The sequence below is a fragment of the Sus scrofa genome, chromosome 5, assembly GCF_054392235.1.
Source record: "Sus scrofa isolate SSC_HxYL_T2T_F1_AM1 chromosome 5, Sscrofa_HxYL_maternal_Yorkshire_Landrace_v2.0, whole genome shotgun sequence".
Lineage (NCBI taxonomy): Eukaryota > Metazoa > Chordata > Mammalia > Artiodactyla > Suidae > Sus > Sus scrofa.
The window spans coordinates 78,794,500-78,808,525 of NC_139387.1; the positions used below are offsets into that span (position 1 = coordinate 78,794,500).

General features: G+C 39.4%; 1 protein-coding gene across 1 annotated transcript in view; it reads left to right on the forward strand.

Moving 5' to 3' along the window:
- Nucleotides 1-254: 254 nt before the first annotated feature.
- Nucleotides 255-14,026, forward strand: part of LRRK2 (leucine rich repeat kinase 2) — a 145,668-nt gene continuing 131,896 nt past the window's right edge. Inside the window, 5 exon segments of the mRNA NM_001113437.3 lie at nt 255-509; nt 778-863; nt 5,689-5,798; nt 8,400-8,488; nt 11,766-11,900. Coding sequence (NP_001106908.2) covers nt 356-509; nt 778-863; nt 5,689-5,798; nt 8,400-8,488; nt 11,766-11,900 — 574 coding nt within the window. The 5' untranslated portion in view covers nt 255-355.

Below are 14,026 nucleotides of genomic sequence, written 5' to 3' on the forward strand. Positions count from 1 at the left end.
ATCCCGTCTCAGCCGGCGCGGGGGCCACCGCCACGTTCGCCCGGGCCCAGCCGGCTCCCGCCAGGTCCCGGCCGGCCGCTGCTTTCTCCGCTGCGCCCCGCCCCGGCCGTACGTCTTGCAGGCCCCGGAGCTGAGTGTTGGCCCCGGGTCGGGGAGGAGGAAGCGGAGGAGGGCTTGGCGTGAGGGCGCGGGAGGGCGGCGCGGGGCGGGGAGCCGCCGCCTGCCCTTAAACGGGCGTGGGGACCCATGGGGCCGGCGGGGAACGCTGGCCGCAGATGCTGAGCGGCGCTCGCCCCCTTCCCGGAGCGGCCGGCCTTCGTGCGGGAGGGGCGGCCCGTTCGGAGCTGGGTCGGTCATGGCCAGTGGCAGCTGCCAGGGGTGCGAGGAGGAGGACGAGGAAGCTCTGAAGAAACTGATAGTCAGGCTGAACAATGTCCAAGAAGGAAAACAGATAGAGACGCTGGTCCAAATCCTGGAGGATATGCTGGTGTTCACTTACGCCGACCACGGTAATGGGTTTGCAGGGAAGCCGTTCCTTTGCCCCGGTTCCCCCTCACCCCCCCTTTTTTTGCAAACTTTCTTCCCCTGAACTTTGTGGCACCACAAACCTGGACTCTTGAGAAGCCGCAAACTCTCTGTTCCTTGAGACAGAAAGGACCCGACAATTTTAGGAAGGTCTTGGCCTCACTTCTTTTGCTTTCTCCCCCCTATTCAGACTTAAAAGGGGTGCCATGAATCGTGACTTTGCTTTTTTCCCCTAACCCCCTTCTTTTCCAGCCTCCAGGTTATTTCAAGACAAAAATGTCCACGTGCCTCTGTTGATCGTCTTGGACTCGTATATGAGAGTCGCTAGTGTGCAGCAGGTAAAGGAGTTGTTTTCATTTTGCCCGTTCCCCCTTCTCTTTGGAAATAGATGTTTTTCTGTCAGTATTCTATACCCAGAGTTCTGGGTTGTTTCTGAGATTTGGCTTGACAATCCACTGACTGTGATTTTAAGATGGAAGCATTATCAAATGCTAAGGGCGTAAAAGGGCCTACAGTGTGCTCCTAGGTGTCTTTAAGAAGCAACTTTATACAGTTGATTGGCAGAATATGGATGGTGGTGGGAGGGGACTAATAATAGGTTAAGATTTCATTCTGTTAATGGCTAGATGAGTTCATCAGTGTTTAGATCAAATTATTCTAAGAATCTTCCCAATGGTTGTGTCCTAGAGGTGACACCATTGTGAATAGTTTGGGAAAGAGGAATAATGAACAGTAATAGCATTAATAATAATTAAATTAATAAAATGAAGTTACTGGCAAACTTATAGGTTTAAGGTTTTTTTTTTTTTAACTTGAAGATAGCTTTCTAACCTTCTTTAATTGTAGTACACCTTGTATTAGCTAAAGAAAGTGACATTTTAGGATTCCTCTGTGAATTTAAATTTATACTTCTTAACTGTTTTCATATAAAATGAATATAACAGTGAAACTTTTAGAATCTGCACCGTAGGAAACCCAGAAAATTGTTCAATGTCTTAGATATATTTAAAAAGGAGCCTTAAGATGATAATTAAGGATGTGTTAACAGTCAAAACAGAAGTACTGCGTGAGGTTAACTTCCTTTGTAGATTTTCAGATTTGGGGAACTAAAATCAGTTTTTTTCATTTGCACTGTTAAGTCCTGAAGGGAAAGATGATTGAACTTTGTTGAGGTGCAGTGTTTCTTAATATCTACTTGAGAGGTTAGACAGATGTTAAGAATTATCTGGATCTCTAGATCTATATCTATCTACTTTATGTGTATCTCTGTCCAGCTATGTCTTGTCTGGGTAATCATATACCTAGCTTCTTTTATGTAAAGATATTTATAACTCAGGAGTTCCCGTCGTGGCGCAGTGGTTAACGAATCCGACTAGGAACCATGAGCTTGTGGGTTCCATCCCTGGCCTTGCTCAGTGGGTTCAGGATCCGGCGTGGCCGTGAGCTGTGGTGTAGGTCGCAGAGGCGGCTCGGATCCCGCGTTGCTGTGGCTCTGGTGTAGGCTGGTGGCTACAGCTCCGATTCAACGCCTAGCCTGGGAACCTCCATATGCTGTGGGAGCGGCCCAAGAAATAGCAAAAAGACAAAAAAAAAAAAAAAAAGATATTTATAACTCAGATAAATGGTTGCTTTAATTTTTCTTCAGCTGAAATATCTCATCTGATGATTCATTTTTCAGGCTGTTAGCAAATAAAATCATGAAAAGAGAGAGGCATAATAAAGACACTGTCCTTTTTGGCAGCTAATGTCTGGATTTTGCCTGTGAAATAGGAGTCACTTTTCAGTGATGGCTTTACTGTGCTTGCTGCTCTCCACCCACATCATCCCTTCTTACCTGTCTCTGCTTTGGTGTCAAAAGTACCTTGTCTGGCAGTCCCTTCCTTGGCTTCTGTTCTTGGTAGAGTCTCCTCTGCTGGGTCCAACTGAGAACAACTGGGCCCTGGGGGGGCTTTGGTCTGCACGGACCAGAGGAGGCGGGGCTAGATGTGTGAATCCAGGGGAGCCTGGAATATACCCACCACCTAATTCTTCTTCATTTAAAACTGTCCAAGCCTGGACGTGTTTGCTTGGAGTAGTTATGAATGTCATTCGATATCCTTGCCCAGTAGGTAGCAGAGACCACTTATGTAAGAAAAATAAGGAATTGTCTTTTGATTTGGTAATTTTATGGACTAGAATTATCGGTTACAGCACCATTAGTATATTAATCTCCAAAGGGGATTATGTATATTATATCATTTGATTCTCGCAGGGCTCACTACCCTCTCAGAAATCTCACTGAATATTTGTTCCTCAGAGTAAGTAGCTGATTTAGGATTACAGAGCTAGTTGACAGAGTTATGGCTTCAAGTCTCCACATGCCTGCAAAATCTCTTTCTGTCACATATTAGCTGCTGAATTCACAAACTTTTCACATTAGTAAAAAAGCATTGTGGGGAGTTCCTGATGTAGCTCAGTGGGTTAATGACCTGACATTGTCTCTGTGAGCCTGCGGGTTCAATCCCTAGTCTCACTTAGTGGGGTAAGGATCCAGCGTTGATGTACGCTGCAGTGCAGGTCACAGATGTGGCTTGGATCTGGTGTTGCGGTGGCTGTGGTGCAATTTGACACCTAGCCAGGAACCTTTCATATCTTGGCCATAAAAGAAAACACACACACACACACACACACACACACACACACAAAACAAAACAAAAAGTACAATGGATTGGTACAAATACTCTGCACAGTGACAGAATCAATTTAAATTATCATTGATTTTATCAAAGGGATGGCAAGTGAGATCTCTACTGGTATTTTAATACTTCACTTGAAAGAAAGTGGATTTTTTCCTTCAGATTTCTTCATGATATTGGTGTAGTTTGTATAGATGTCCTTTAATGCTTTGTAATGTTGAATCAGTTGGAAGTGCTGAATTAAAAGCACTCAATAAATTTAAGGAATCAACGTAGTAAAGATCCTTCAAAAGCAAATTGTAAGGTTTGTTTTCAGAATTCATTTAGCATGACATTCCAGACTCTGAATTTTTATTTTCAATGCTCTTTCATATTTTATTAATTCTCCTTAATAAAGGACAGTCTTTAGAGAATTGGTAGTTAGGCTGGCTGTCTTATACATTTCTTTTCTTGCCAGTCATCTGATTATTTCTCTGTGTTCCTCAATTTTACATTACTTCTCTTTATCCACACAGTTTCAACCTTTGAAGTAAGTGAATGAAATATATGAAAGTAAAATTTTCTCTAACCCCTGGACTCTCTCCCGTTGTGCATTAATTAGATACTTGAGTTTACAGAATAACTATAATAAAGTGAAGCTACCAGTTTAATAATTCTGTTAAAACTGTGCAAGATGGGAACCTTCTCTCTTTGGAAAAAAAGCTTTTAATTGATACATTAATGGATCAATTGTTACCTCTGCTTTGCTGCCAGCGTTTCTATTTAGTTGTAGAAGCTCAGTTGCCTCAATCTTTTTGCAGAGCAATTACTGATGCTGCTATTTCACCAACCGAAACAGGTTTTCTTCTTGAGTCAGCCATGCAGGTACAGTGATGAGTATAGCATCCTATGTGAGGTGTGATTTATTTCCCACCAGAAGGTGTTCCGAATGTTATTTTTAAAAATATCAGGGGAAAATAGTCTTGATGTATTTTATGAAAGCACAAAAACAGCTGGTTTCCATGACATCTGGATTGTCAATATCTATTCAGCTTATGTGGAGGAGGTTGTCCTACTTAAATACAGGTAAAAATAGCAGTCGGAAACTACTTCCTTTTCAAGGAATTTGAAATCAAGCAAGAGGAAGTAGTGACAGCATAAAGCAATTCATGTTTAATCCAGAAAAGATCTAGAAATACTATTGTAAAGAGATCTTCTCTAATCACTTTCATCTTGTTAAATACCCATTGTTTATTCCATTGCTTAATCCAGAAAAGATCTAGAAATACCTTTTTTTTTTTTTTTTTTTTTTTTTGGTCTTTTGTCTTTTGTCTTTTTAGAGCCACACCCATGACATGTGGAGGTTCCTAGGCTAGGGGTCTAATCGGAGCTACAGCTGCTGGCCTACGCCACAGCCACAGCAACGCCAGATCGCCAGATCTGAGCTGCATCTGTGACCTACACCACAGCTCAGGGCAATGCTGGATTCTTAGCCCACTAAGTGAGGCCAGGGATGGAAACTGCAACCTCATGGTTCCTAGTTGGATTCATTTCCACACCACCATGGTGGGAACTCCTAGAAATACTGTTGTAAAGAGATCTTGTGTAATCACTTTCATCTTGTTAAATACCCCTTGTTTATTCTGTTATACATATAGGAGACTTATGCCATTATTCCTTATTGGCTGCATAAAAATTTCTCACCTGGTCATTTAATTATCCGTGTCATTCAACTCCACTGTCACATCCAGGCTCATTTAGTAATAAGACTCTCCCAGCAGCCTCCACACCATTTAGCATCTTGCTTTCTTTTCTCCCAGCTCATCAGTGTTATTACAAGGTTCTGGTTCCCCATTTTGAGTGACCAAATTTACTTTCTAAATCTGGCTCAAATCCTACTTTTCTGTTTTGTATTCTTCCCTGAGTAGTTCGAGCTGACAGTGAATCCTCCTTTCAGGATTCATATTATATGGGTATTTATCACACATCATATTTAGGCACTATTTCATTAATGTCTAGATTTTCATGTATATATATGCATTTTCTATTTCCTTTGGTTTTTCTTTTTCTGACCATATTAAGGGTAGTTCTGTAATATGTAGAAAGAATCAAAAAGTCCTTAAATTTAGAGAGGAATATAAAGCAGGCAGAGTGAGTTCAATTTAATCTCTAGTTTAGAATTAAAATATCATATTTAAAAAAATGGTGTTTTTTTTCAGAAGTAAAGAGCAACTCATTCAAATGGCATCATGTATACATGAACTGAATGAAGATATATTTAACATGCATCAGTTAAGATCCTACTTCATTTGGAAATGTGAGAGAGCTGAGGGACATTTGTGATGTCTAGACCTCATCAGCTCATATTTAGGGTGTGGCCCTAAAAAGACAAAAAAAATTTTTTTTAAAATAATGTAATCATCTATTCTATTAAGAATGAAGAGATTTGGCTGAATGTGTTCCACTATGATTTTTTTTTAATGTGAATATTTGCCCTTCTTGTTTTTAGGTGGGTTGGTCACTTTTATGCAAATTAATAGAAATCTGTCCAAATACAATGCAAAGCTTAATGGGACCCCAGGATATTGGACATGATTGGGAAGCCCTTGGGATTCACCAGTAAGTATGACAGATGTGTAAAAACAAACTGCATTAAATATTTATCTATACATATGATAACCCTCCCCTTGATACATTATATTTGCAATCTAAGCCAGTCTGGTAAAAATCCCTTAAAATACATATTGTATTCCTTGAATCAATGATTCTTATTTATAGAGAGCTTTCAGCCCAGAAGTATAGTAAACAATTGAATTGCAAAACTAACATTTGAGGTAAAATGTTAGGTGTTACTATATTAATAGTATGATGATACAGTTATACAATTGGTTAAGTTGTAGATTGTTGATGACTGCTTATGAATTCAAACAAAGAAGAAATTTTTTTTTCATCTTTTAGTAGTAGAATTGATACAAACCACTAGTTCTTTAAAACAAAAATATGGGAACTGAAATTTTAGTTCTATAAATAGTAATTTAGAAGTTTATACTTTACTGTCTTTAAAAGTACATTTATGTATCTTCATACATATATATTTAATGAGCTTAAACTACAGCTTTCAAAATGAAGAAAAAAAGAAGAAATTATCTTTCAGCACATCTGCAGCCAAATCTTCATAGCTCTTTAAAAGCTATGTTATTGCAGTTTGCAACATAATGACTTTTTAAATGAGACTGCTTCTTTAGCTGTAATTGTTTAAGAAAAAAATTTCTGAAGAAAAATGGGTTTCCACAAAAATCTTTTTGGGATAACTTTGTCTCCTGACATTTAAGAAAGTATCTTCTGTCCTCAACTTTAGGTGTTCTTTATACTAAGGTGACTTTTCTTTACCGCAGAGAAGTGAATGCATATTGCTTCCAAAGACATATTGCTTGTGACAAGCATAATGCAAAACTAAATTTTACATTTTTGCATTGTTTATTAGTGTCAACTGTGGCTTCAGATTTAAACAAATAAGAGCTGTTTGTTCATAGGGGAGCATATCTGTGCTTAATACACTTTTCAATCTTTGATAAATACACATTGCTCTTCTTCAATTTCCAGCTTCTCAGGGGTGTGCTTTGAAAAGAGGCCTATTTCTGATGAATATATGTTCTCATCTCCAAACTAATCTATGAAATTCTATGATTCAGTTGGAAAGAATACAGCATTTAAGGAGGAATTAGGCAAATTATACTTTCCACTAGTAATTGTAATGTGATGTGTGCCTTGGTTTGGATGAGAATTTCACCAAAGATTAGGAATCTATAACTTTAGGGAGCACTGGAAAACTCATCTAGTCATATTTGAGTACAAACCAAATATTTGTTTAATTAAACAAACATTACATAACATGAATGCCTCTATAGGGATCTCCTGCACTCATTTATTTGGTCGCTCATCTGCCATTCATTCATCCTCTGTTCATCAGATATTTATTACACCCCTCCTTTAGGCCAGCAGGGGTGAGCAAGAAGGTCACACTGCTTTCTCCAGTGGAGCATACTAGACCACTCCCAGCAGAAAGTTGTTATAAAACACATCTCCCTATATTTTAGGACTCCCCCACCAAAGACTTACCGTACTAAAGGAGAAATTTCTTGTGAGGTGATAAAGTCAGGAATAGTGGGTATGGTACAAGGAGAGGAGGGGCAGCATAGGTAGGAGGAGAATTGACAGCGTGGAAGGGCAAGGTCTCTCAATTCCTCAGCTCACCAGCTGGAGACCGACCACATGCCAAGTTTCTTGAATCTAGGTGAACCATGGCTGCCATCAGGCTCTCTCTTCTTCTAACAGCCAAACTGTTATTCCTGGGTAGGAATGGATTAAAGATTGTATATTTTAGGATTGATGATTCAGGGACTCAAATTTAGTGAAGTTGAAGCAATTAAATACTATTGATACTAGATTCATTTTCTATTATAAAATATCAATTTTGGAGTTCTCATCATGGCTCAGTGGTTAACGAACCCGACTAGGAACCATGAGGTTGTGGGTTCGATCCCTGCCCTTGCTCAGTGGGTTAAGGATCCCGCGTTGCCGTGAGCTGTGGTGTAGGTTGCAGACAAGGCTTGGATCCCGAGTTGCTGTGGCTCTGGTGTAGGCTGGCGGCTACAGCTCCGATTAGACTCCTAGCCTGGAAACCTCCGTATGCCATGGGAGTGGCCCTAGAAAAGGCAAAAAGACAAAAATAAATAAATAAATAAAATAAAATAAAAACATCAATTTCTTTTTCAAAAGTAGTAAAAATTTAAAAATTCAGATGGCTCTTCATTTATATATATAAACCAACACTTTAATTACATCTCTCTATAATTTAATGCATTAATCTGCATAACATATAATTCACAAGTTTATATTATATAAAATGGGCTTGATCTCTTGGTACATATACCTTGGTATTTATTTTGGATATAGTATTGAGTGACATGACTAATAATTGAATTTGAATATTAGAGGAAAAAGTTATAACTTTTCTATTGAGACTCATACTAATTCCCTGTTAATTGTCATAAGCCTGACTCAGATTTATAGGAAGAAAAAAATACAGTAGCTTCAATACAGGGAATGGATTACAATGAGATGAATAAAAATATGGGTGAGTGAAAAACAGTATGTAAAAGAGCAAGCATCTAAGTATGATATTTCACTTTATCTTGATTTTTTTTTTTTAAATTACAGACTGATTCTTAAAATGCTCACAGTTCATAATGCCAGTGTCAGCCTGTCAACAGTTGGATTGAAGGCCTTAGATCTTCTCCTAACTTCAGGTAATATGTACACACATATATTTTTAATATTGACTCACATTCAAAAATACTTTAAGCCATTTACTAAATATGTTTTTAATTTTTTAAAGTATAGCATAATATCACCTCAGGATCAATGATTTTCAGAATTCTTTGTATATGTCTTTATTTGTTTTATCTACACTTTGTCTCTCAAAAGTCCCACCAAACATTGGCCTTAAACATCACCTTATATATATTACTCCCAAATCTAATTTCTAGCCCCAGCTTTGCTCCCCAAATCTAGTTCCACATCTCACATTCCTGTTAGTTTCTTGGCCGGATGTATGCTTGTCACTACTATATTGTTCTCTCTTCACATCTCTAGGGTGTTTTCTATAATATATATTCTAGAGTATGACAGTAGTAATATTTAAAAATATATAGCATTACTTCTTGAGTGCTTGCTAGGTGCCAGACTTTACATGTTCAGTACTTTACAAATACTCCACATGCTTTTAAAAGCATCTTCCTCAAAACAAGCTTTTAAAAGCATAACCCTCAAAACAGCCTTTTAAAAGCATAATCCTCAGAACACTTTCTGGGTGTTTGAGGAACACCTAGAAACCTAGAAACCGAGAGATTGCCTCAGCCAATAAGGAGTAGAACTAGGTTCTGATTTCACGTGTCAGGTTCTTTCCCTGAGTAAACTTCTGCCTAGAGAATAATGGACCTGGAAACAAAGACTGTTGCTGTGGTGCAGTAGTCGTGACATTGCTTGATTGGTACTTGCTGTGATTTAAGGCGCTGAGAAGAAAGGCTGCTTACAGGGCAGCTAATGGTGAAAGATAGGGAGGATTTCCTCCAAAGTGTGAAGGATGCTTTAGGTCAGAGATCAGCACATGCAGGTTGCAGAGGCCCGGGAGGGTGGCGTGAGAGGGGCTGGATGTGTAGGGGGGAAGATTTTAAATGCCCTCATTAGTCCTGCTAAGTGATGAAGACCCAATAGAAGAAAGAGAGAAGAAGAAAGAGGATGGCGATCAGAGGATGAATGAAGAGGGATAGGAAAGGCCAGAAGGTAGTCGTCCCTTCACTGGAGCCTTTTGTTAACATATATAATGGGAGGTATTAACTGGTCTTAAACATGATTTATTTTAAACATCCTTGGGAAACTTTTTTTTTTGTTTTGTTTTGTTTTTTGTTTTTGTTTTTGTTTTGGGCAGGGGGAGGATTTATTCTCCACTTGGCAGTGGACAGGAGGTTTATGAATCTGAAAAATCTCCCAACATGACTGTGTTGAAGTCAGCAGCGTGCAGACAATTAGAAAGTTTGACATGTGTTTTGAAAAGACTGTAATTAATTTCTTCCATAAAACATTAAGAATTTTGAGCTTTTAGGAAAGTTTGAATTGTGTTTAAAAGTTCATTTCGGATGCCTAGTAGAGGCTGACTTATGAATCACTTTTGTTGTTTGTCTTGTTTGTTAATTGATTTAATGGTTAATGCACACTAACTGCTGTGCTAGCTGCTAGAACTCTCAGACTGGGAGGCGAAGTTCCTACAACGAAGTCACCGCCCAGCCCCACTGTCCAATGTAACTTTTACATTGAGGGAAATGTTGCGTATGTTCAGAGTCATGGCTAGGAGCCATCCGTGACTAGTGAATATTTGGAATGTGAGAAACTGAATTTTAGTTTCATTTAATTTTAATTAATTTAAATTTGAGTTTAAAGTAGCCATGTTGCTTAGTGGCCGTAGAATTGGACGGCACAGGCAAAGAGATAAAAAGCACTTAAAGAAATAATTTCAATCTGAGAGAGGTACTCTAACAGAGATCTCAAGAAAACCACTGTAGAAACACAAAGAGCAGCTAAGCACATTTGTAGGAGTTACGAGCACAGACGTGACCTGCCTAAATTTTAATCCAGCTCTGCCTCTTATTTGTTAGACTTTGGGCAAAGTCACTGGGTCACCTCTGTGCCTTAGTTTTCTCATCTTTTAAGTCAAGGATTGCACCTACCTTGTGGAGTGGTGGTGGGTTTCTATGTGTTACAGTGAATTACTTCAACCTGGGTCTGACACGGTATGTGTTGTGCAAGTGTTTGCTCTGACTACCACTCCTATCTCTGTACTGCAGATTTTGTTGGCAGAATAAGTGTCGTTTGTGTTATTTCTTGAGTTAAGGTAGAAATATATTTGGTGTAGAACAGGACAAGGGTGTGTGTTCCCATGGTGGCTCAGCAGGTTAAGGACCCGATGTTGTCTCTGTGAGCATGCAGATTTAATCCCTGGCCTTGCTGTGTGGGTTAAGGATCTGGCTTTGCCACAAGCTGGCATAGGTTGCAGATGTGGCTCAGATCCTGCACTGGCATGCCTGTGGCATAGGTCTCAGCTGTATCTCTAATTTGACTCCTGGCCTGGGAACTTCCATATGCTGCAGGTGAAGCCACAAAAAAAAAAAAAAAAAAAAAAAGAAGAGGAAAGAAAAGGGCATGGACATTCCATACAGCTAGTTCAAGGGCACCAGGATAGTAAAGGAGCTAATTTGTGGTGAGCAAGGAGTTTAGCATATTTGGAGTCAGCAATGCAGAGATAGGAGGCTGATGAGGCACGTGATCTGTGAAGAGTCTGGTTTGTCTGACTGAGGAGTGCAAGAAGGCCTCAGAAGGTTTCAGCAAGGGATTTACAAGATCATTTGTGTTTTAGAAATGTAATGCAGGGGATAAACTAGATAGGTTGGGATTTGGGCAAGCAGAGCAATTAAGCAATTTTGTCTCTATTCCAGGTGAGAGATGGTGAGGTCCTGACCATAATAGAAATGGAGGGGCCTGGTTCGAAGGGAATTTTTAAGTTATTTAGAAGACAGACACGAAGGCCTTGGTTACGAGTTAGTTCTTTTGTTGGACAGAGAATGAGAAGAGAGAGGGAGGATGAAAGAAGGAAGATGCCTGGGTGGTTCTCTGGCAACTATTGGATGTGGTGTCTTTGATGGAGATAGGAAACTGGAGTGCGCTGGGTGGGCGGCTATGCAGTATTCAGATGGCCTTGTCTAGGAGGCAGTTAGAAGTGTTTTGGGAGTTGGGGCAAGAGGTCTTAGCCGTGGATATTGCTTGGGAATCAGAGAGTTATAATAAATATACAGGGAATTTATCTCATTTAGGAGGACCATAGTGTGTGACAGGTCTCATAACATGTGGGGTAATTAAGTAGTTCGTCAAAAAGAAAAGTCCAACAAACCATTCATAGTCTTCCTGTAAAAATGAACACATTACATATTAAAGCAGCTGTTTACTTGGAGCATATTGTTCTCTTCAAAATAGGTAAAATCACTTTGCTGATACTGGATGAAGAAAGCGATATTTTCTTGTTAATTTTTGATGCCATGCGCACATTTTCAGCCAATGATGAAGTCCAGAAACTTGGATGCAAAGCTTTACATGTGCTGTTTGAGAGAGGTATTTAAAAATATCTAATTCTTTATTTTGATGTTTATATAAGAAAAAAGGGCTTATATAGGGAAAATTTGAATGTAATTATGATAATAAAATATCTAAAAGCGTACGATTTATTAAAAGTGGGAGTTGTCATTCAAGGAGAAATAAGGGTGTTAATTCAGAAACATGGCTCATTTTTGCAGAATGAATTTCATTTGTGGATTATAATTTATGCCCTTGTAATAGACTTTCTTCCATTGCTTAAGAAGGCATAGGTTCACTTTGCAAACCAGATATGTAGGTGTTCAGAAAGAAAAACTGTGAAGCCAGGCGTAGATTAAATTTGGGTTTATGATGGTGAGTCATCACCAGAGATTTTAAATTGCTAAAGGCTCTGTATAAAGACCCAGGTGGTTTACAAAGTATTCCTTAGGAAAAAGACTAATAGGTCTTTTATCCCATGGCACTGAGATTGATGACAGAGATTAGCATATAATTTTATAGGTGGTTGGAACCTTTGGTCCTTCCTGATGAGGAAATGGATCAGAGAGGTGAAATGAGCAACCCGCCTGAGGGCACACAGCCAGTTATCTCCGTTCCAGTTCAATATGCCACGGTTTTTGAGAGCACATTTTGTGTCATTATGACAGCCAAGAGTGCCAAGGGTTTAGGTTAAGAATGACTTATGTGGGCCCTGTGTCCCTATCAATTTACTGCTCTAGTTTCTGGCAGCTCCAGGAATGGGTTAGGTCACCTTATACTATTTAATTCTCTGTTTTATTCCAAAAGGACTTCACATAGCTTATAGATATTTATACTTTTTTTTTGTTTGTTTTTCTAGGGCCACACCCGTGGTATATGGAGGTTCCCAGGCTAGGGGTCAAATTGGAGCTGTAGCCGCTGGTCTACGCCAGAGCCACAGCAATGCAGGATCCAAGTCGTGTCTCGACCTACACCACAGCTCACAGCAACGCCAGATCCTCAACCCACTAAGCAAGGCCAAGGATCGAACCCGCAACCTCATGGTTCCTAGTCGGATTCGTTAACCACTGAGCCACATCAGGAGTTCCTAGATATTTATGATACATTAGAGGGAAAAGAAATGAATGAGGGAATGGGTGAAGGGAAAATGGTAAGAAGCTAGGTTCAATTTACTGCTTACTTCAGGTCCTTTATCTTTGCAAAGGAATGGACCAGAAATATGGTTCTTTGCTTCCAATCAGGCAAAGAAAAGAGGTAAACATCATTGGTTACAAAGTTACTTGAGGTAAAAGCAAACCCATTTATCAGAAGAAGCAGTCGGTCTCATGGAAGACCTGCGAAAATCCTTGAGCTTGGATGAGATGAAAAAATATACTCCTTTTGTAAGGAATACAAAGTGTGTTTCAGTGAAAGAGACTGAATCAAGAGGCAGAACAGCGTGGGCCTGGGCCCCAGCTCTCTGACCATCAGAGTTGGCGGAGGAGGGGAACCGAGGAACTGCATGTCTCTCAGGCTGTCTTCTATAAATGTGATATCTTGCAAGTAAGCTTTTGATAAGAATTGGGCAGAGTAGAGTTTGAGCAACTATTGCCTTGAGGGCCTGTAATCTTTTTTTTTGCTGCAGTTCAGGGGCACATTCTTATTCATGAAAGAAGGGCTTACTCTCTCACCAGCATTGTGGGATTCATCTAGGACATTTGGAGAAGCACCAGGGAATATTAAAAAGAGCATATTCAATAGAAAGATCAGTGCCGACATCATTTTGATTGTAAGTGGAGGGTAGAAATATTTCTGAAGTTTTCAAGACTATCAAGTTCTCCAGGATTCAGAGGTACCTGTAAAGTTGATTTTTAAAAATTTGAATCTATGCTGTGGAAGCTCTTTCATAAAATAAGAGTATTTGGTGATATTCCTCATTTATTAGAAGAGCCCAATCAATTTCACATTGTATCATATAGACTATTGGTTTAAAGTTGAAAGACAAAAAACTAATGTTGATCACGAAGAGTGCTCCATCTTCTAACATTTATGTCAGTGTCATTCTCAGGCTAGATAAATCAGATTTTTATACATGTTTTTGAGGTTGCCACCCAATAAAATGATTCCAAATGAAACTTACTGGCTTGATCAAAAGACTTTAATTAGGAAGGTTAATAATTAGAGTT